This window comes from Akebia trifoliata, chromosome 16 (assembly GCF_017979445.1).
Source record: "Akebia trifoliata isolate Shusen 1 chromosome 16, ASM1797944v1, whole genome shotgun sequence".
NCBI lineage: Eukaryota > Viridiplantae > Streptophyta > Magnoliopsida > Ranunculales > Lardizabalaceae > Akebia > Akebia trifoliata.
The window spans coordinates 19,160,605-19,185,060 of NC_141390.1; the positions used below are offsets into that span (position 1 = coordinate 19,160,605).

General features: G+C 36.0%; 2 protein-coding genes across 3 annotated transcripts; both read right to left on the minus strand.

Annotated features, from left to right (window-relative positions):
• Window positions 1-1,835: 1,835 nt before the first annotated feature.
• Window positions 1,836-5,645, minus strand: LOC147382728 (putative vacuolar membrane protein YML018C). 2 transcript variants are annotated; one of them, XM_086428950.1, is made up of 4 exons: window positions 5,356-5,645; window positions 4,601-5,145; window positions 4,020-4,440; window positions 1,836-2,554 (listed from the first exon to the last, which is right to left on the minus strand). In XM_086428950.1, exons 2-4 carry the CDS (start codon window positions 5,099-5,101, stop codon window positions 2,238-2,240), a joined length of 1,239 nt encoding a protein of 412 aa, XP_086285076.1. In that variant the 5' UTR covers window positions 5,102-5,145; window positions 5,356-5,645; the 3' UTR covers window positions 1,836-2,237. The 2 variants fall into 2 exon arrangements, with proteins under 2 accessions (XP_086285076.1, XP_086285075.1); XM_086428949.1 differs by having other exon boundaries at window positions 4,523-5,145; window positions 5,356-5,636.
• A 3,512-nt stretch (window positions 5,646-9,157) lies between these two features.
• Window positions 9,158-9,955, minus strand: LOC147382729 (uncharacterized). The gene is made up of 2 exons (XM_086427220.1): window positions 9,529-9,955; window positions 9,158-9,441 (listed from the first exon to the last, which is right to left on the minus strand). Exons 1-2 carry the CDS (start codon window positions 9,953-9,955, stop codon window positions 9,158-9,160), a joined length of 711 nt encoding a protein of 236 aa, XP_086283346.1.
• Between the last annotated feature and the right edge of the window lie 14,501 nt (window positions 9,956-24,456).

Genomic DNA, 24,456 nt, shown 5'->3' on the forward strand with positions numbered 1-24,456 from the left:
GTCATTAGTTTTATCCATATAGAAGATTGTTAATTTATGTCCTAATTCCTAAAATAGTTCATAATTTTTTATATATATAGGGTCCGTTCGGCGCCCTACTATATAACAAATGGTTTGACAAACAAACCTTGGTCATTGGATATAAAGCAGACGGGCAAACGAGATTAAAAATAACAGCGTCTGTGATTAAGTTATGAATTATGCATTTATTTACAACACCATCCCTAAAATGTTTATTAATTAGTGCCATCTCCCTGGGGCAATTAAAACCAAAGAACAGAGTTCTCTATCGATAGAACTGAAACTCTCTTTCTCTCACTCTCATTCTCCCTATTGCTGCAACGACATCTAAGGTAACCCTTGGTCAGTCTCCCGAAAGGCCGGTGATTACCTATTCACTAACCAACACGCCGCACTATCCAACGCTAGGATGATGTGCGCGATCTTCAAGGACACCTGCCTCCCCAAGGACACAAAGCTGGCGACCTAGAACTTTTTGGAGAACTCCGCATGGTTCTTCAATGACATTTCCGAGCTATGACCCTGGTGCTTACCCCTCGAGCTTTTTGTTTCAAGCTTTATTGATTCGTATGCCTCGACCAATCAACAACTGGGCAATGTCGACATTTTTGGGCCTTGTATACTTCTATTTTTCCTAAAGCTGGTTCAATTATTGCTTCTCCGAAACTCGATTGTAATCTTATACTAAAATCTCATCCAAAACTCATAGTCATCCGAGTCGAAAGCTGGGACAACCAATCCAATCCAATAATTTCTACCAAATTGTGATAACTTTTGATGTAAAATAATTGATTTTGTATTGATTGAAATATTATCCATATGAACATAAGATTTTGTGACTGAGCATCTAATAATTGACTTTGTAACAAGGAAAATTGTAAATTTAAATATAGATTATATGGAAAAATAATTTTTAACCACTTGACTCATCCGAGATGGGATGACTACTTGGTATCAGTAGCCAGGCGAGACAAGATGCATTGTTCTAAAATCAAGAATAAAGTAGGATGACAAAACAAAGTGATATTAACATTCCGACATCCTATATTAAGAAAGCTAGATGTTGAATCTAAGAGAAGTTGAGGCCTTCGAGCATGATGAGACCATAGGGCTGCAACTTGGGCCTGCAAAACCCGACCATGGATCAGATCTTGGGCACAGTTAGTGCGGTCCAGGCAAAAAGATTTAACCGAATCAAATCGGGTTGGATTCAGGCATAGGTATTGGGTTGCCTGATTTCCCTGAATTTAATATAATTATAATTAAAAAAAGAAAAATTAAAATCTCATTGTTTCTTTCTCATTCACAATTCACATTTCAAACTTCAGTTAATCATCATCATCTTCTTTACTAACTGCAAATTTAGGACAACTAATTGCAAATTTTATTTTTGTACCACTTATCTTCATATAAGCTTATATCATCACTAACTAATCTAGTATTAATGATGAATAAACCAACCCAACTTGGGTTGGGCTTGGGTTGAACATTTCATGGCTGAGGTTGGGTGGGCGCAGGCACAAGTTGGTGTTTGTTATAACTGTGGGTTGGGCGCAGGTTGATCCCAACCAGCCCAACCTACACTAGTTTAAACCCTATAAGACTTTCAACAAGATCCTCCTCGAGGATGGGCAATGAAAGTTGAATATAAGACTCTAGCTTGCTTCTCTGGTTGGGGTCTGCCTCAACACTATAAGTGAGTCTGGGGGCGGGGACTGGATAAGCCCTGAGGATTAATTGGTAGGTCTAAGAGGCCCAGATACCTCAGTTCCAAAAAGACAAAAAAATCTTACTAAAGATTGAGATGATCACAATTGAGGGTAAATCAAGGACACTAGTCATACATAAAGTAGGAGCTCAAAAGGTGTTTTGTATACAGGGAAATAGGCATACATTTAAATGGGAATTTTTAGCAAATCAATGTGCATGGTAACACCTGAATAGGCCTCAAAGTGAAGTGAATCGACAGAGGCAATAGGCCAATTGATTCGCCATCTGAGATAATCAAAATTACTGTATACTAAGAGATGGGAGCCACACCTCTACTGATTGGTAAGTTGTGTCCTTCAACGGCCGTACTAACATTTTCTGCTTCACTTTCCATACCTGTATTGCTTGTACCACAAGCGTTCAAGGGGATATTGATGCCAGCAAAACCAAACATAACCATTGCGGCTCCAAGGTAATCCATCTGAGATAATCAAAATTACTGTATACTAAGAGATGGGAGCCACACCTCTACTGATTGGTACGTTGTGACCTTCAACGGCTGTACTAGCATTTTCTGCTTCACTTTCCATACATGTATTGCTTGTACCACAACAAGCGTTCAAGGGGATATTGATGCCAGCAAAACCAAACATAACCATTGTGGCTCCAAGGTAATCCATGAGATTAGGGGAATTGCCTGTTAGCAAATCCACCACAGCTGCCATGGGGACCTGAATTGTAAGACCAGTTGTCGCCACAGTAGTTGTTGTTAGAAGAACAGCCGTTGCCCATAAGTAGTCACTGAGCACATCATCAAGAAGACCTGAGCACAATGATTCATTTATATATATATTAAAGGATTTAGAGGTCTCTAACGATAGAAAATCTTCCCAATGAAAGGAAACTCAAATTCCCTTATAGAAAATATTTTAAGGAAAACAAGAGGGCTGTTATTCAAAAAATATTGAAGGGGCAAGCCAAAGTTTGAAAACACAATGGCTATCTCAAATATTCACCAAAAATTGAGAGGGATCTAAATCACCCAAAACATTGTTGGAGCACCAAGTCAGGGGGCACCTAATTAGTTTGAAAACACAGGGGTACATCAAATATTCACCAAAACTGAACATTAGGGGTAGTGGGTTACCTCCTACATCAATGCTTATGCAAGAAAATTATAATATATTTAGGAATAATTTGTAAGGAGATTAATATGTTTGATTTGATAATTGCAAGACTTAACCTGTTCCATTATGGTGAACTGAATAGTTTATGCATGCACCCAAGGTACTTCTCATGGATGTTGTCCATCAGACTCCTATACATCTCATTGTCCTCCAACTATGCAACATTATTCAAATAGGCAATTTAGGTTCAGTTTAGGTGTCAGTTTGGATGTATTAAGGTTATGATTGTGGTGTTCAACTAAATAGTGAATTTGATGGTCCGAAATATTTTCAGTTGTAATCTGTTGTAGAAAATTCTCATCATCTTCTACTTCAAAAATCCTACCCTGTTTTTTCAGGTTTGAAGGTTAAAATAAATTAATCTTAGGGTTGAAGAGTCAGGTTTGAGAAGAGAAATCAAAGGGTCATTGGTTTCAAGTTGAAGGTGAGGTTATTGATGTCGTTTTGCATTAGTCTATTAGAAAAGACCGAGGTCAATGGGGGCATGTTGAGGCTTTGGTGAATATTTGGGATACCCCTATGTTTTTAAACTGATGCCTTTGCCCCTTGACTATGGTCTTCTCTCATAGACTAATGAGAAATGACCTAAATTCCCTTTTCTTCAACCTCTAACAAAAAGAAACTTGAATTTTCTCCCCAAAATCAGTTTATCTTCAAGCTCTTTAACCTTACTTGTTAACCATGGTTCCAACCCCCACTCGGTGCCCTATACAGAAATAAAATATTGGCTCCACCACTGCCCACTACCAAAGGATGTAGGCATAAATAGAAAGAAGAATTTAAGAAAAATGTGAAACTTGATCCAATAACAGTAAATTCTTTTACTTATATAGGAAAAGAGCCACATAACAATAATTATTTGCTAAAGAAATTATGATCTAGAATTAGAACAAACTTACAAAAAGAGAAGTTTATTCTAGAAATAAACCATCCTTGGAAATTTAACTTAGGAAGATTTTAAGCAATTTCTAGACACCTAGTAGATAAACTAAAAGAAAAGAAATTAATCTATATCTATAAGACTTAAAATTGGTTTCTACTTTCTAGCATGCATTAGATAGAAAAATGTGATAAGACCATATAATAGCATTTAATACGAACCTTTACCCACGATTAGACTGAGCTGCTTCCAGCTAAGTACATGAAAAGGCTCCAACTTCGTAAAATTCAGTACAAGGGCAACAGGTAGAAAAATCAAGAGATTGAACAGCCCTAGAAATCCAAGGAATTGAGCCATACTAACACGACCACATTTATCATCGTCATTTGGAAGATTTTTGCGAATAAGGGTAATATACACAGCATACAAGCCTGCCGAAACAAGAGCTAGAATATCTCCAAGAAGCGGCTTTGTAGCAACCGCACTTAACCCCGATCCTGAATCACCCAAACTAACTACTATTGTTCCTCCCATGCAAAGAAGAACACCAATTAGCTTAACCCATGTGAACCTCTCCCCCAAGAAAACTAGAGATACCAAAAAGGTGAAAAGGCTAGATGCACTGCTTATGATGGTATTCGACTGCACGAAAGGATGAAAACTCATTAGTCATTAGTATGGTACACCAAATGATAAAAGAGGGATAAGATGCCAAGACACTTACCGTCACACTAGTATACTTCAGAGAGAGATTGAAAGTGAGTTGCGCAAAAAACCAGAAAGGGCTTATCAATAGGCTAACCTTTGCCGTTCTGATTCGTGTCCAACGCCCTTTTTCATCCACTTGTACATTTGCATCCTCAGAAACCTTAGCTATATCTGTTAATGTCGGCCTACTAGATTCACCGGGCAATGTTGCTTCGGACCCGAAAATTTCAAACTCCGATTTCTGACTTATTTCTCCCCGTTCAACAGACCCAGATGGAACCCAATCATCCTCTCTTGTACTTAAATTACTATCCCCAAGAAGAAACACTTCTTCTGAATCTCCAAATTCTTGCAAATGGGTATTGTTCTTATTGCGCCAAAACTGGAAATTCCCAACCGAGTCCTCCAAATAGCGTGCGATTTCAACCATAGGAATGTAAACCACAAACAAAGAACTGCAAATGTAGGTGATTAGAAAAGGAGAAATACCTGAATCTTCGACAGACTGAATGACGAAACTGGCTGCGATCCAGATTAGTGTAACAGCAAGTATGTATATCAAACCCAAACCCCATTTCCAAGCTTGACTCCTCATAGAGCTTTCAAACTACGTGTTGGATCAAAATTACCCACAAAACTCTGCAATTAATGAAATTATTTAATTCTTAAAGTACCCATGAACAAATCATCCAAGATAAGTTCTCGAAGAGAAGGTTGGGTTCAACTTGCAGCACAAAATTCTACAATTTACGAAAATTATCTGATTTTATTTTAGTACCCAGATACAGAGATCACATCTTGAATCATCTAAACCAAAAAAAAAAGGTTAATTTGATGAGAGAGACCTACCTTTGGGTATTAGCTCCTGAGGCTGCAAACCCTCGAAAATATGGAAGAAACACAAATTGGGGTTTTGAAAGAAGAGAGAATAGAGGAAGATTTATTCGAGGAGACAACACAGTTGTGGATGCCAGGTCCTACACTCCAAGAGTCCAGAGTAATAGTTGAGAGACTTTTATTTATATATTTTCCTCGTTTATTTCTTTAATAAATATGGCGAGCGTGATGAACATGGAACACATGATCTTCATCTTGAAAAACTCTAGCCACCATGTTAGTACCTATAGAAATCTTACTAAGGCTTTTAGGCCTGCCATGTAGAGGGAAAAATGGGCTTATAGCCATGGGTAACCAACTATAGCCAATTTTTCCCACGTAATCAGGTTAGTCAAAGTCTATATAGTTTTGGCTAATTGAAAGAAAATCTATAATCTGACATAGAAGCCTTGCCAATGCTCATGAGCACGTCATGTGGGTGTGTTGCAGGACATTTGAGTTTGTTTCATTCGAATTCTCCCCAATTTCATCGAATTAGATTAAATTAGAGTTGAATGCAAGAAAAACAAGAAGAAAATTGCAGGAAAATTAAGAATTTCTTGTTGTAAACTCTAAACACAAGGCAATTCACAAAAATATTTGAATAAAATTGTTACTAAATTCATAACAAGTTATTGGCCTATATAAACTTTACAAAGAGATAAAATTGAAAACAAACAACCCACGTTTTACTGATCCTAATAACGTGGTAAATAGCTAAGGAAATAGTCAGACTCTACCTACATGACCTGAACAATAGAATTTATTAACCGAATCGAACTTTTGACAACTTCAAATATAACTCTAACAGCCCCAACAATTCCTCCCCTAAACTGATTGTAGTAATGCTTTCAGTTTACTCGTGGTACCACATACACACCCATTAACTCACGCAACTTCAAGAACACATCCAACTTAAGTGGTTTTGTCATAATGTCTGCAACTTGTTCTTGTGTGACACAATGCTTCAGCTCAACAACTCCATCTCTGGTGAAATAACGTAAGAAATGAAACCTTACATCAATGTGTTCGCTATGTCCATGCATGACTAAGTTCTTAGATAGCTTAATAGTAGAACTGTTGTCACATAACACAGTGGTACACTTGCCTTGAGAATGCCCAAGCTTCTCCAATATTCTCCTCATCCACACCCCTTGACAAGCACAAGAGGCAGCTGCCACAAACTTTGCTTCAATAGTGGACAAAGCAACTACAGGTTGTTTTTTAGGGGACCAGGACACAGCTCCTTCACTGAGTAGAAACACATAACCAGAAGTGTTTTTCCTGTAATCTACATCTCATGCATAATCACTGTCTGTATATGCCATCAACTCTCTATTACCCTCCTTTCGATAAAGGACTCCCAAATCCACAGTACCTTTCAAGTATCTTAACACTCTTTTTGTAGCTTGCAAATGCAATTCAGTTGGACTTGCCATGAATCTGCTAATGAGACACACCACATACATCAAGTCCGGCCTTGTTGTAGTTAGATACATAAGAGTTCCGACCAATTGTTTGTAAATGGTAGCATTCACCTTGACTCCTTCTTCATCCTTCATTATGGGATTCTTCACACTATTACTCTTCTCCATCTTAAACCTCTCAAAAACTTCTTTTGCATACTTTCTTTGACTAATATAAATGCCTTCAGGATTTTGTAAAACCTCCATACCAAGAAAATATTTCATCTTTCCCAAATTAGTCATATCAAATTCATGTTTCATAGAATTCTTGAACTTAACAAACATACTCTCATCAGTAAAAATTAGAACATCAACATATAAGCTAATAATCAAAATTTTACCTCCATCTCCTGTTTTTATGAATTCGGTGTGTTCACAGCTACCCCTCTCAAATCCTTCTTTGACAAAGTATGCTTCAATTCGGCTGTACCATGCACGAGGGGCTTGTTTAAGGCCATACAATGCCTTCTTCAATTTGTACACCTTATCCTCTTCACCTTTCTTCTCATAACCCTGTGGTTGCTCAACAAACAATGCTTCATTTAGCTCTCCATGTAAGAAAGCGTTTTTTACGTCAAGCTGATACACACTCCAACAATTTCAAGCTGCTAAAGTAATTACGATTCGAATCGTATCCCACCTAGCTACAGGCGCAAACACCTCAGTATAATCTGATATGCTGTTGTGTATATCCTTTCACCACCAACCGAGCCTTACACTTGTCAACCTTGCCATTTTCGCTGAGTTTAGTTTTGAAAACTCACTTTATTCCAATCTTCTTCATTCCTCTAAGCAAATCTGTTAGCTCCCAAGTCCCATTTCTTTCGATTGCTTCTATCTCCAAGTCCATTGCAGCTTTCCACCACTTGGAACTCTTCTTCAAAAGTAGTCGGATCTACAGTTGAGGTAAACAAAACCAAATTGTTATGCTCAACTTCGTCTTCTGAAAATTCTCCCCCACTCACATAATTTTCCATCCAGAATAGAACTCTTTTGGTCCTCCCTTCTGGTGAGCTTTCTTCAAATGTTGGAGAATTCTCTCTAGGTGAATCACTTGAAGATAAGTTAACCTTTCTTCCTTCTTCTGTTGCCACCTCCTCTTGAGATTCTTCTTCACTTTGATCATGTTCACTTCTTTCTTCATTACTATCTCCCTACTCGAGGATATCGAGTCTTGCTTCTTCATTACTTCTCCCCCAATTCCAGCACTCATTTTCTTCAAAAATCACATCTCTGTTTACAACTATCTTCTTGGATGTTGGATCATAAAGTCTATATGCTTTAGACTCTTCACTCATCCCTAGCAACACACATTAAAAACTCTTATCATCTAGCTTCTTTCTCTTACTGTCTGACACATGAACATGGCCAATGCATCCAAAAACCCGAAAATAATCAATATTGGGTTTGACTCCACTCCAAGCTTTTTCAGGAGTCATATCTTTCACTGCCAATGTAGGATTTCTATTGAGCACATGCGCTGTCCAATTTACTGCTTTCGACCATAAATTCTTTGGAACTTGCTTCTCCGATAACATACTTCTAACCATGTTCATGATTGTCCTGTTATTGCACTTAGCTACTCCATTTTGTTGGGAAGTGTAGGCTGTAGTGAGCTGCCTGCTAATACCATTAGCTTTGCAATAGGCATTGAACTCGTGAGATGTGAACTTTCCATCCCTATCTGTGCACAGACAACGAATAAAAGCTTCTATCTCTTTCTCAACAAGGTTTTTATAATTCTTGAAGGTAGTAAAAGCTTCAGATTTTTCAGCAAGAAAATATATCCACACCTTACAACTGTAATCATCAATAAAGCTTATGAGATACCTCTTCTTACTGTCGGAAACATGTTTGATGGGTCCGCAAATGTTAGCATGTACCAATTGTAGTCTTTGTGATGCTCTCCATAAACTCCTCTTTGGAATTGCATCCCTGTGTTACTTTCCCACCATGCAATCAGTGCATATTTTGGATGGTGCCTTCAACTGTGGTAATCCTCTCACCATTTGCTCATATTGCAATGTTCTCAAACCCTTGAAACTTAGATGCCCATATCTGTAATGCCAAAGGTGAGTATTGTCTTCAAGAATTGTTTGGAAGCAAGTGGGAACTTTCAGCAGAATTCTTGCAACCAATATGAACATCCTGTTTGCAGACATTGTTGTTTGCATAATAAGCCCTTTCTTGGGATGATAGACTCTACATACTCCATGTTGTATCAAAATAACTACACCTCTTTCTTGCAATTGTTCAACACTTAATAAGTTATTTTTCAACTCAGGTATATAGAAAACATCAGTGATTATCTAAGTAACTACAGCAATTTGCAACCTAATGTTACCCTTTCCCAACAGAGCCATCTTGAAATTATTCCCGAGCTTCACAGATTGTCGAAATTCCTCATCAAGATCCGAGAACCACTGCTTATTTGCACACATATGATTGCTACACCCTGAGTCAAGGAACCAGACATCTTCTCTCCTTGATTGATTAAGCTCCACATATGATATCAACAACATTTGTTCTTTCTCCTGAAGCTCAGCATAATTCACTTCCTTCTCCCATTTAGGACACTCATATTGAAAGTACCCTAATTGATGATACTTATAACACTCAACAATAGCTTTGTTAAATGCTTGTCTACCTTTTCCTCAAAAAACTTCATGAGCTCGACCACCTCCTCTTTCACCAATTCTATCATCGTAGGTCACCTTTAATGCCTGCTCATCTCCTCCATGCCCGTTCATCCTCTGCTTATGTACCAGTAAGCTGATCTGCAAGTCATCAATGGTTAAGGTGTCTAAGTTAATAGTCTCTTCAACCGAACACACAACATAGTCGAACCTTGAGGTCATTGTTCTCAAGATCTTTTCAATGATCACCACTTGATGCACGTTTTCACCATGAATCTTCATCCAGTTTGTTATGATGAGTGTTCGAGCGAAGTACGCATCAATACTCTCACTTTCTTTCATCTGTAGAACCTCAAATTCTTTTTGAAGAGCTTGGAGCTGTGCTCTTTTGACTCTTGTGGAACCTTGGTACTTCTGCTTCATAGAGTCCCAGATGTGCTTGGCAGTGTCTCTGTTGGGGATTGTCTCCATAATGGTTCAATCAATGGCTTGGAAAAGATAATTCTTGACCTTCAAGTCTTTCAGTTTCTGGTCTGCAATTGATTTTTGTTGTGCTTCAGTAAACTCTACTCCTTCTGCTGCAGCAGGGATTCCAGTTCCACCAAACTCTAATACTCCTTTGAATGAAGAAAATTTTCATAAGCATGGACCAATGATCGTAATAGCCATCGAACTTAGGAATTGCAGGTTTAACGAAGTTATTTTTAGCTACCATACTTCGATTCTTTCTCTTCTCACTCACTCTCTTCTTAAGAAACTGCGGTTTCTTTTCTCTTACAATCAAACCTCGTGATGGAGTTCTGATACCAGATTGTTGTAAACTCTAAGCACAAAGCAATTCACAAAAATATTTGAATAAAATTGTTATTGAATTCAAAACAAGCTATTAGCTTATATAAGCCTTACAAAGAGATAAAATTGGAAACAAACAACCCACGTTTTACTAATCTTAATAATGTGGTAAATGGCTAAGGAAATAGTCAGACTCTACCTTCATGACCTGAACAATAGGATTTATTAACTGAATCGAACTTTTGACAACTTCAACTATAACTCTGTCAGCCCCAACATTTCTTTGAGTAAAATAAAAGAAAGGTTATATTTACATACATGACGGCTTCATCATCAATCGGTCTTTCTAATCCATGTTTTTCTTCTTCAAACTCTCCTTCTCCTTTCTCTGTCTTTTTTCCCGCAATTTAACTTCCCACCACTGCTTTTCTTACTTCTCTTATATCTAAATTTTGAAGACTGAGAATCCTTAGATGTTGAAATTAATTCCTTTAATTTCTCAATTACATAAATCCACTTTCTTCTAGGATTGCAAGAAAATTACAAAATACCCTTTGTCTTGGGATAATTATAAAAGCATCCCATGAATTAATAAGGGCAACCTACACCATAGCTGAATTGTTGTCTTATGAGTTAATTGTTTTAAAATGAACTGATTTTTGGTGAGGTTGATCTCTATGATGAGTAGATCATCATCACCAAAAATTAGCTCATTCTGAAACTTTTAATCTCATCAAAATTGATTTATAAAAGCACATCACGAATTAATAAGGGTAATCCATATCATAACCGAATTGTTTTATCTTTTATAGGTTAAAAGTTTCAGAATGAGTTGATTTTTTGTGAGAATGATTTCTATGAGGAAGAGATGATTTGATCAGGATCTATAAAGTAGTTTCTAAAATTCTAATTACATAGATTTTATGGGTAAATTATATACTGCATCCTCTAATTAAATATAATTCATTGTTAGTCCATATTTATTATTGATTATCATTAAATTATGTATTTCGGAACTAATTGCGGTTATTTATGTTTAATAGGAGAAAGTCGCAAAGTTTTAAGGTGAATTAGAAAAATCCGAAGATATCACTGCAATCTAGGATCCGAAACATTATCAAAAACCAAAATGTAAGCCCATTAGGCCCACATGGACCGTGGTGCCTTGGTCAATTAGGGCAGTACGATGGTGTCGATGGATAATTCCTCGAGATTTGTGCAGGAATATGGAGACTATAAATACTTCGTATTGAAGTAGGATTTGAAGTTGTTTTGTTTATAGAAAGTTTTTAAACCCTAAAAACTCTTAATTTGGTCTCTATAAATAGGAGACCAGACTAGAGCTTAAGGGAGATCTGTAAATCTAGAATCTAGAGTTTTAATAATTTTATTTCCTATTTTTCTTTTTAAGCTTTTGTTTAGGAGAAGTTGTAATCGAAGAAATTCTGCTGATTTCAAAATAAAAAAGCAATAAAGAAGACTATTTTTTTTTATCATCTCTTCACTTTCATATTTTTTTCTTTTATTTTTTTATTCTTGTAATAACTATCGGCTAAACTCTTGTGAGGTCGGTTGTTCGAGTTATAGATGATAATAAAATATAGAACAGAAAAAAACCTTGGCAAGCAAGAGTCAAACCACAGAGACAACGTTAATCCAAAGTATTTTTAATTTCAATCCAATACAATTTTAATAAGCGATTTAAAAACATTCTGCAAAAGATGATTTATCAAAAATAAACGAATAAAATAAAAATTAAAAAAAATATCAAAGAGAAGTATATATCAATTGGATCCACCTTCATAAGATTTATCAGTGAATTTTAATTTTTAATTATCTCGATCCACTAAACAAAACTAATGTTTGTGGATCGAAAAATCAAATAGTTATAATATAAACGAGATCAAAAGTATGCAATAAATTATGCTGAGATTATTAGATAAATATTAACTGTTCTCTGTAAAGCATGGTTCTTTTTTAACTTATCAAAATAATATACCATCAAAACTGTGAAAAACATTCAATAGTTAACCTAATAATATCACAATAAAACTATGAAGGCATTACGGAACAGTAAAACACTAATAAATCTTGCTCTGGTTTCTTCAACCAATCTAATAGAGATTTAGCCAATAGTCATCACAAGAACAATAAAGCAAAAATAAAGTAAAGAAAGCATGGAAAGGAAAAGAGATGAGAGAAATAAATTATTTCTATTGCTTCTTAACTTGAAACCATCTTAGCCTCCTTACAACTTTCATAAAACTAAGAAAGAAAAAATATAAAAACCTAAACTAAAATAATAGAAAAAGAAAAGTTGACCTCCAGGATAAATTAGAGATCTCAGAAAGGAGATGCCCTTTAATCTAGTATCCTATTTATAAAGAGACTAGATTAGGATTTCTTAGGTAATTAGGGTTTCAGAAACATCTCATGATTACCAAAATATCAAAATCCTACTTCAATACGAATGTTTTTCAGCTGTCTAGCTCTAGTACAAATTTCGAGGCTTGACTTTCTACGTTGATCGCTCCACCGTCGTTGACCATGGCGCCGCGGTAAAGTTTTGGTCAATTGACTTGAATTTTGATCTATGATCTTATTTTGGATCCTAGATCAAAGTGGTAACTTTGGATTTTTTTGATTCGTCTTGAAACTTCGAGAATAATTCCTGTTACACGTAAATAATAGTAATTAGCTCTGAATTACATCATTAAATTGAAAATAAGAATTATTATAGACTAACAATGTATTATATGCAATTAGAAAGTTTAGTATATGATTTATTGATAAAGTCTATATAATTAGAACTTTAAAAATGACTTTCTAGCCCTTATCACACCCTCAAACCTAGATTTTGCTAGTCCCGAGTAAAAATAAAATAAAAACTAAATTACAAATTATTTTCATAGGTTATATGACTGTGTTTAGCGAATGCAACAAGCTGTTAAACCCCTAGGTTACCCCTAGTGGACGAGTTTGACTTGTAAGGATTTGTAGTGAATATACCCACAAAATTCAAACACTTTATGGAAATATAAAAATCAAACTCAATGGATATAAGACAAACATAACAACATTTCATAAATCAGTCAAATATTTCATACATTTGAGCAAAGTTCTAGTTTCCACTCCTTAGTTTAGAAAATTTCAAGAGTAACTTGAGTACTTGTGTAATTTTTCTGATTTTTCTTTTAAAAACATCTTTTTGGGAATAAGATTTCACATCTTAACTGCTAAGAATGACCGGTTCTACCTTCATTCTAACTTGAAACTAAGCATCTTGTTTGAGATTGTGCGAGGTGTGGATATTCACTTTAACACCTCTAAGGGACTTTATCTATGATATTCTAGCTTACTCACGTTTTTACCATTGACGACTTTCACCCTACCAAAACTACTTTATTTGGTCACATTGGACTATTTTCTTTTTACACTTTTTCAATTCAAGCATTTTTTTGCTTTGATTGGTCTTCTTCACATATTTTTACTTTTTTTCCTCCACTTTTTCCCACTTCACCATTTCTAGTTTTATTTTTCAATTTTTGCACATATCACCATTTTTTTGGTGTTCTTTTTATAAAAAATAAGTAGCCATTTTCAAGGTATCCAATCCAATCATATAGTTGTTGTCCAAGTCATATTCTCTCTAGTTCTATTTTTCTTTTAACCAGCAAACCAAAGGACAAGAAAATCATAGTTTACTAAACTTGGTGTCCCTTAACACTCTAGGCAGAGAAGAGGGTCAACAGTTGTTCTATAAAATCTTATTTTTACTCAGTCAGAAGTGTCATGAATTTTCAAAGTATTATTTTGATTTTCTTGATGAAGAATACCAAAAAAAACTTATGATAAAAAATTAGGACATAAGCCTGAAATTTTAAATTTATATGTAAACAGTCCATAGAAAGGATTTGAAAAAAAATATTTTGCAAATGTTAAATATTTTTGAATTTTTTGAATTTTTTTTGAAAACATAAAATTAAACTACCAATGCAATGCAATTGTGAGCTAACCTAATACATCCAAACCTAAATAACATATTGTCCTCAATATGCAAGCAGTAAGGAAAGAGAAAAATGTTAGATTACGCTTGAAACGGATTGGACATTAATGTGCAAATCTTGTTACAACTAATTTGAAAACAGTGAAAGTTATAACAATGATAATTTTTTAAACAATTTTTTTTACATAAAAGAAATCCTACCTAAAATAGAAAAACAACCTAACTAAGAAATTAAAAATAATTTAATATAAAATTTAAACTCAGCCTAATCTGAATCTGAACTCTTAGTGGCCTGTGTACTTGCACGTGCCTTCATCTATTCAATATAGGCCAATATTTTTCTCTGTTACTCAATTAACAATTGTTGACTAGTTTGCAGTCCTAGTAGTATTGGTTGATTGGTTTTGTTAAGAGTTGGCTTGAGGAAGAAGAGAAAGTTTAGGATTTGAAGGTTTTTTAGTAGAATTTTTCAAGAAAATAAATTTTTTTTCTTGGAAAATCTCTTAAAGTTTTCAACCCTCGTACCATTTTTTGGTGAGTTCAAATTAAGAGAAAGAAATAAGACTAAGGTCCTATGTAGAAGCTTAAAATTAAAAAAAAAATCCTAACTACATTATTCAAAAATAAAAACACATAGGTTGTCTCCCAAACAACGCTAAGTTTAACGTCTTCAGCCAGACCTATGAAAAGGTTTGATATCTAAGAATTTTCCTAACATCTAATTTTAAAAACACGACGATAGACTTTCCACCCCAAATCATAGGCACGATTGACTTACCACCCAAATGATAGGTAGACAGTTTTTAATTATCGTTAGGATACGAAATCGATTTTGTAAAATGATCAACATCCCTCGTTTGTCCTCAGTTTTGAGTGTCATTACTTTTTTGAAATAGGTTTCATCCATCATATTCCCAAAGAGAACGAAAGTTGTAAATCAGGGATGGTCTTTACAATTTTACAAAATGATAAGCTGGATAGGAAATGATATTGGATTAGTTTTGGTTTGAATTGGTGTGATTAACAAATTAGAGTTCATCCTGGGTTCTTCCTGAACAACAGTTTCCTCTGATGGCGGATCAATTTCCTTAGTCAAATTTATACAATCAACTAGCTCATTAACACTTTGAAATATAACTTGACTCTCGGAGATTATCTCATTTGAAATCTGATCATTCTTTCTTTCTTCTAAGGGCACAATGAATGAACTTAGTTGGACTTCCATCATTGCTTCGGTTGGAATTGTAACCTCAATAGTTTGAGTTTGAACTTCAATTGAGATGGGGTTATCAATTATTGATGGACAATCATCGAAATCCTCAAAAGAATGGAACTAGTCACTAAGGTTATTTTGAAAGAATGGAGGATTTTTTGAGATTGAGATATCCGTAATTTCAAATTGATCAATTTGCCCTTCTTCTAATGGTAGTTCAGAATGACTCAACTGAGTCTCAATTTTGACTAAGGCTTGACTAATGTCCTAGAGTTGTTGTTGTTGGTGATTAAACAGTTGCTGTAAGAACTGTTGTTGTTGAATTATGAACTCAGCCATCATGGACTCTATTGACTCAGACTCTGTAATTCTATAATTGAAGAATTGTTGAGAATCATAGGATTGTTGGGGAATTATGGTTGGATTTATACTCGAGGTGTCGTGCATATAAAAATCCTTACGACTACTTATGTGACTATATTGAGTGAACTCGTTCTGACTAGGTATAATATCCGAGGGAAATTAATTATTTACGTGGTATGATTGGTCAAACGAATTAGGTGTCGGCATCTAATAATAATTTTGAGAATTACGGACAATACTCGATAATGATCATAATTATTACATTGAATGCACGGGATCCACGATTCTCTCCTAAATTCCATGATGATGTAAAATTTGCTTGAGGTTCTGTATCTACTTTAATATATATTACAAACTCGCACAAAAAACTAGGGGTGCAAGTTAATTCGGTTCAAACCGATAACCGAACTAAACAGTGTGTTTTGGATTGGTTTGGTTTGGTTTTTATTAAGTACGGTTCGGTTTTGAGTTTTAAAAATGAAAAATCGATAGATTCGGTTTGGTTCTCGGTTAGACTTAATAAAAAATTGAACCAACCCGAAAATCGAATCTATAATTTTTTTAAATATAATATAAGTTTTTTTTTTTCATTTAAAAAACCCTCACTATCCTCTCTCTATCTTTATCAACTCTCACAGCTGCAAGTTACGAGTTACGAGTTGTGGGCTACCGACTGCCGGCTGTTGGCTATACTCAACTCTGGCAGGCGGTTTCGCTCTCTTTTTCTCTCGTGACTGCGGGCGTGCGGCTAGGGCTAGCAACGGCTAGCTCTCTCAACTCCGACGGTCGACAGGTCAGTTCTTCGTCTCTTTCTCTCTCTTTATCAACCATGGCCAAACCTTCGAGCCAAATCTCTCATCTTCTGACAGATGAACTCGACATCGTTATCCAACTATCAGGAACCTCGACTTCTTGGAGCAGTGGAGGCCTTTCTTCCAACCGTACCACCTGATCATCGTTCAAGATGGAGATCCAACTAGAACGATCCGAGTCCCTGACGGGTTTGATTAGATGTGCATCGGATCTTAGGACCTAAAGCCAGTTGCATCTCCTTCAAGGATTCGATTTGTCGCTACTTCAGATTTTTTATTTCGAAGAAGAAGTATATTTTCACCATCGACAATGATTGCTTTGTGAGCTGACTCAATAGCGAGTTTTAATTTTTTACTTATTTTGAATCGGTTTAATTCAATTGAATCGACCAATTTGAGATTTATAGTCGTGATTTATGGTTTAGGGTACAAAAGGCAGAATTTTTTTCATTAATTTTTCCCTTTCTTCAATTGGCTATCTCTATCTACAATTGCTAACGAAGGTATTTTCCATTATTTTATTAATTAATTGTGTATTTTTTTTTCAACCCATGGAACTGAACCGAACCAAACTGAATTAAGGTCAGTTTGGGTTGATTCGGTCCTAGATTAATCGGTTCGGTTCTGGTTCTTATATAATGGAATCGACTTTGGTCGGTTCGGTTCTAATTTTGCTCTAACCCTAACCAAGTTGCACCCCTACAGAAACCAGAGAGAAATTCACACGTGCTTTATGGGTTCCTATTAGACTAGACAGTTCCTAATTGTTTCAAAGGGATAACTTGAGTTTCCAACCCAGTTATCTGAAATCGAAATCAACTAGTTTAATCCTCAGATGAGAGGTGGTGCACTTGATTAGGGACATGATTTAGGCCATTCTTGGATCGATTGAGCCTTTTAAGCTTACCTATGTTAATTTTATCACTAGTCTTCCTCATTGAGCCTTGTTTCCAATTTTCTTTGGCACCCACAACTCTAACCAAGCCTTTTTGTCTAATTTTTCCAAGATTTGACCCATCACCTCTTAGGCATATTGATTGCTACTGGATAATTTTGAGCTATGCAAATAAGGGTTGAAGGTGAAGTTCATGGAATGTGGAAGGCAAAGTTTCAAGAATATTTAGTTGAGGGTTCGGAAATACTTATGTTGAAAAAAAAAAAAAAAAAAATTTATTACTACATCCCTTCTTGTAAAAGAATGCATTGAATCAGATAAGTTTGGGGGTGCAGTGGGCTATTAAAAAAAAATGGTGAATAAAAGGTTGTCAAGGGAATGAAGTGAGAATGAAGTGAAACAAGATTGAGAATGCGGAGTGACTTGATGTTGAAATGTAAGTTTGTGCTCTGTGAGAATCCTAAGAGATTGATGTGTTTAAGGGGTGATCTAGCCACAAAATTTCCTTTTATCCTACCTTTAACCTAGCCACACATTACAAGCCGAATTAAAGTCCTATTGATTCTTGATTGAGTGACAACCTACATTAGTGGAGAATAGCATGAAAAGTAAGCCTATGGAGTTCATCAATTTCAATATCTAGAGATCATTTGTGTTTACTCTTAATTGCATAAACTGATTTGAGTTGAAAACTGATTAAGTGATAAGGGGTTATTTGCACATATGTGGATGGTTCAAGGTGAGGTTGAATGACATTTGGGTTGAAAATCTAGACTGTTTCAATTTCTAAAGTTTTCTTTTGAATTGTGAAATTTGTACAATCTTTGAGGCAAGTGTGGATAATCAAGCTATTATCATCACTTGTGTTTTCTTTATTTTAGATTTCTTTCCCTTAGTTAATTTTTTTTTCTTTGTTTTTGTTTTGCTCGAGGACTAGCAAAATGTTAAGTTTGGGGGTATTTGATGAGTAGGTTTTATACCTACGAATTAACCACTTTTAAATATAATATTTTGTTAATTTTAGAGTCTTTTAGTTGTTTTTATTTAAGTTTAGCTAGTTTTATACTTTTTATGTGATTATATGTTTTTATTTGATTTTTATGCTTATTTTACAGATTAGGAACAATATGGAACATTGGGATAGGTGCATACATTTAGGAGAAATTCTGACTCCAAATTGGCTCACTCTCGGAAGAAGGAAGCTAAGCATACAAGCTAAAAAGTCTTCAAGCCGCAGCTTGATAGAAAACGAGGCCGTGGCGGGAATTCAAGAATGGCATAACAGAAATATAAAAGTACGAGCCGCGGCATGATATATTGGGAGGCCATGGCCTGCTTACGTTTCCAGCTTTACACGTTAATTTGGGTGACCGAATTAGAGACGGATTTTGGGACTCTTAAACCCTAATGACTCCATATCTATAAATAGGAAAGTTTAACCCTTATTTGGGGACAGAAGTTTTGGGGTTTTTCTTGGAGGCAAAGATTGAGAAGGAGGACGGGAATTGGAGATCGGCTCTTGAGTTTTATCTTCTTTAACTTTAACTCTTCTCTTAATTTGTAATCTAAGAATGACTAAATACTTTTGTGATTTTGTTTTCTTTTCAATGAAGAACTAATTTCTATTCTAGGGTTATAATGGAACCCGTTCATGATATTTGATTAGTTTTCTTTCTTTCTTCTATGATCCCACATGTGATTGTTTATTCTATCCAATGTTTAATGCGATTTGATTAACTGATCATTGATTGAATTGATTTGGTGAACCTTAATAATATCGGCAGAGTTATTTTGTGTTCATGACCTAGATAGATTAACATATGCTAATTTGAGATAGGAATATACTCAGGTTGCATGTGCATTCCTTATGAGAACTTATTCTTAATGAATTCTTCTTGATTTGATTCTCATAGGCATATAGGGAATTAGTTTAGAAGGGTATTTATACATGACCATCGGAAGAGGCTTGTAGAGAATTTAATGTTCTTGGATGACAACCATAGTGGATTAATTTATCATAGAGGGAAGGAGAATTAAATCAAGTGGATTGTTTGGGGGAATTATAAACCTAGATTTTATCACTCATTGATTTTAAATCTGCAAGTTTATTTCCTCCATTAGTTTTCTCGTTTAGTCTTAAATCCTATTTTTACTTTTGTTTGGATAAAATTAGATTGAGATAAATTGGTAATTAATAATAGATTGATATTTAGTCTCCGTGGGAACGATACTTTCTTATCACTTTATTACTTGTTTCGATACGTATACTTGCGTGCGTAAAATTAGACAACAAACATTTTCTAAGTGTATCAAACAACCAAGTGCATCAAGATTATAAACTCAATGTAAAAGAGTTCAAAATAAGGATGAATTTCATCAGAGTTAAGCACACAGACAAGTTCAACCTCCATCATTTTCTAAGAATCATGTATGTACTAAATCAAAATCATTATCATTGGCTGCAGATTATCAGGCAAAAATCATCACAAAACACAAATTTTTTTTTTATTTACTAACTTAAACACATCAAGACCTAAACTTAACGCATGAAAGCAAACACAAATAATCAAAGAACAGTTTTCAGAAAAATACTACTCCCACCCCCAAACTTAGTTATTGCATTGTCCCCAATGTAATCAATTAGAATCAAAGGCAGGTGAAAGAACTTCCCTGAAATATTTATTGGTGGTCAGGAGTCATCAGCATCATCCGCGCCATCTTCATTGTTGTTATCATTCAGTCCTGTGGTAGTGTGATGAAATATTGAAGTTCGTGTTCTGTTATTTTTCACAATCGGTGGTTAAAAATCATGACTCCACAATAAGTAATAGTAACCCAATCACCTACAACCAAGATGACAAGTATAGCAACTAACTCAATTATATCCAGCAAGCACCATGTATATCAAACAACCCCCAAACTTTTCAGCAGCTTAACCTTCCCAACCTCTCTCATTGTCATTGAATTTTTCACAAACACCTGGTATGCACAAAAATTTAATGATCTCTCCAAAATTTAGTAATACCAGCTACTGTCACAAAGGACCGTACATATTGCAGCACATAGTACTCCACCAATCAAACAATCCACACACCCATTCCAACATCAATCACTCCATCAATCACTCAACATCAATCATCGATTAAATCCATCAAACACTCTCAAACAACCACAAGTGTAATCAAAAATCGAATTTTTCAATCCAAATAATCAAATATTTATTCACAATATGCAACATAGGTTAATTGAATGTAAGACTTACAGACAAAACCTGATGGTGCTTCACTTGATTTGGTCAAATTGGCAAAGAGAGTAGTTGGAAGATCCGTTCAAATTTGGTGAAGTCGTACTCATGGATTTGATCTCTCTTTAGCCACCCTTGGATATTGAGAGGGAGATATAAGAATAATGCTGGAGAAGAGAGAGAGAAAGATGAAGAGTTTTCTATCGTTGAGGCACGAAGAGACTGTTGGTTGTGAAATTGGGTAATAATAGAAATAGTAGGGCAAGTATAACCCTTTTCTATGTGGGTACGAGTTCGGGCCGAGGCCTGTTAGAATATCATGCTATGGCCCGCATTTTTATGTTTCTGATCAGTTCTGTCACGGACTCGTGCCTTAGCCTGAGAAGAGTTAAGCCATGGCCTCCATTTTAATATTTGTGATCAGTTCTGCCACGGACTAATGCCTTGGCCTGAGAAGAGTTAAGCCATGACATCTTCGAACTGTGAAAACAGGACCTGCTGTTTTTGTTAGATGCCACGGCCATTAAAGAATAGATGCCACGGCCTCTCTAATTTGTACTGCTACAGCCTTGCATCATGTTGCCAATGCCCTTGAAGTGCTTAGAGACTCCCAACATGTTTCAACACAACATAATTAAATAAAATTAAGAAGAATTCTAAATATTTTAATAAAAGCAAACTAAATAAATTTTTAATTTTTAATTTTTTTATTAGTAATGAAAATCAAAATAAAAGAAGAGAGAGTTTAGAATGCTTGGGTTGCCTCCCAAGAAGCGCTTGTTTTAAAGTCTTCAGCTTGACTTTCTCTGAAATCACACAGGGTCTGCTAGAGTGATGGTGGATTTCTGACGATCAATTTCACCACCCCAGTAATGTTTAAGACGTTGCCCATTCACCTTGAAGATGTTCTTCGTGATTTCATTTTGAACTTCAACAGCTCCATGTGGATATGTTTTAATAACAATAAATGGCCCCGACCATCTTGATTTGAGCTTACCCGGAAAAAGTTTCAAACGAGAGTTGAATAAGAGGACACGTTGTCCTAGCTCAAAATGTCTCTCCACTATCTTCTTGTCATGCCATCTTTTGATTTGCTCTTTGTAAAATTTGGCATTCTCGTAGGCTTGGAGATGGAACTCATCCATCTCATTGAGTTGTAGAAGACGTTTTTCACCTGCGGCTCTTAAATCAAAATTCAAGTTCTTTATTGCCTAAAATGCCTTGTGTTCTAGTTCGACCGGGAGATGACACGCCTTACCAAAAACCAACCGATAAGGTGACATTCCAATTGGTGTTTTGTAGGCGGTCCGATAAGCCCATAATGCATCGTCTAATCGTTTGGACCAATCCTTGCGAGATGGGTTCACAGTCTTCTCTAGAATCCGCTTAATTTCCCTATTCGAAATCTCTACTTGACCACTAGTTTGCGGATGGTAGGCCGTAGCGATCTTATGAGTTACCCCATATCTAGTTAGAAGGGCTTCAAAATATTTATTGCAGAAGTGAGTGCCTCCATCGCTGATTATTGCTCAAGGAGTGCCATAACGGGTAAAGATGTTTTTTCTCAAAAAATTCAGCACCACCTTAGCATCATTCGTGGGCAATGCAGTCGCTTCCACCCATTTTGAGACATAATCGACTGCCACTAGAATGTAGAGATTATTATAGGAAGAGATGAAGGGGCCCATAAAATCAATTCCCCACACATCAAAGATCTCCACCTCCAGAATGTTATTGAGTGGCATCTCATGTCTCTTTGAAATAGTACCAACCCTTTGGCATCGATCACATCTTGAGACAAAGAAATGCGCATCTTTAAATAAGGTAGGCCAATAAAAACCTGATTGTAGCACCTTGGCTGCGGTTCTCTCTCCCCCAAAATGGCCTCCATATTCAGATGAATGACAATGTCGAAGTATGTCTTCAATTTCTTCTTTAGGAACACACCTCCTTATAATCTGATCTGCACATCGCTTGAACAAGAAAGGCTCGTCCCAAACATAATACTTGACATCATGCAAGAATTTTTTCTTTTGTTGAGAGCGTATCTCAGGAGGGAATACTTTGCTAACGATGAAGTTCACATAATCTGCATACCAAGGCAAGTTCTTTTGATTACAAGCAAATAGTTGTTCATCTGGGAATGACTCATTTATCATAGTCTCATCATTAACTTTCCCCCCATTATCTAGCCTTGAGAGATGGTCCGCCACTTGGTTTTCAGTCCCCTTTTTGTCCCGAATCTCTAAGTCAAACTCTTGTAACAAGAGCACCCACCAGATAAGTCGAGGTTTTGCATCTTTCTTGGTAATTAAATACTTGATAGCGGCATGATCAGTAAAAACAATTACCTTTGTCCCGATGAGATATGCACGGAACTTATCAAATGCAAACACAACTGCTAGCAACTCCTTCTCAGTGGTGGCATAATTCAACTGTGCATCATTTAATGTCTTTCTAGCATAATATATAGTATGAAAATTTTGATTTTTTCGTTGGCCTAGAACCGCGCCAATAGCAAAATCGCTAGCATCACACATAAGCTCAAACGGGAGATTCCAATCTGGTGCAACAATGATGGGTGCTGACACTAATCTTGCTTTCAAGATCTGAAATGCCTCAAGACACTTTTCATCAAATTTGAAAACCATTTCTTTTTCCAACAAACTACAAAGCGGTTTAGAGATCTTCGAGAAGTCCTTAATAAAACGCCGATAGAATCCAGCGTGTCCAAGAAAGCTTCGAACACCCTTAACGGAAGATGGCGGTGGTAGTTTTTCAATAATCTCAATTTTTGCTCTATCCACCTCGATTCCCTTACTTGATATTCGATGGCCGAGGACAATTCCTTCTTGTACCATGAAATGCACATTCTCCCAATTCAACACAAGATTCGTTTCTTCACATCTTTTGAGAACTACTGCCAAGTTCTCCAAGCAAATATCGAAAGAATCACCAAATACCGAGAAGTCATCCATGAATACCTCTATAAAATGCTTTACCATGTCAGAAAAAATTGCCATCATACACCTTTGAAATGTTGCCGGTGCGTTGCACAGTCCGAAAGGCATCCTTCGAAATGCAAAAGTTCCGTAAGGACAGGTGAACGTTGTCTTCTCCTGATCTTCTGGTGCTATAGCAATCTGATTATAACCTGAATATCCATCCAAGAAACAATAATAGGAGTGCCCTGCTAGTCTATCAAGCATCTGATCAATGAACGACAAGGGAAAATGGTCTTTCCGAGTAGCTTTATTTAACTTCCGATAATCCATACAAACACGCCACCCAGTTACTGTCCTTGTTGGGATAAGCTCATTACTATCGTTCGTCACAACAGTCATTCCTCCTTTCTTCGGTACACATTGCACCGGGCTCACCCATGAGCTATCAGAAATAGGATAAATTATGCCCGCATCAAGCCACTTGAGAATCTCCTTTTTCACTACTTCCTTCATAATTGGGTTAAGTCGACGTTGGTGCTCAATAGAGGGCTTATGATTATCCTCCATAAGGATTTCGTGCATACAAATAGAAGGACTAATCCCCTTTATATCCGTTATGGACCATCCCAACGCTTTCTTATACTCTCTCAACACCCTTAATAACTTATCTTCTTGTTCAGGATCAAGAGAAGCAGAAATAAT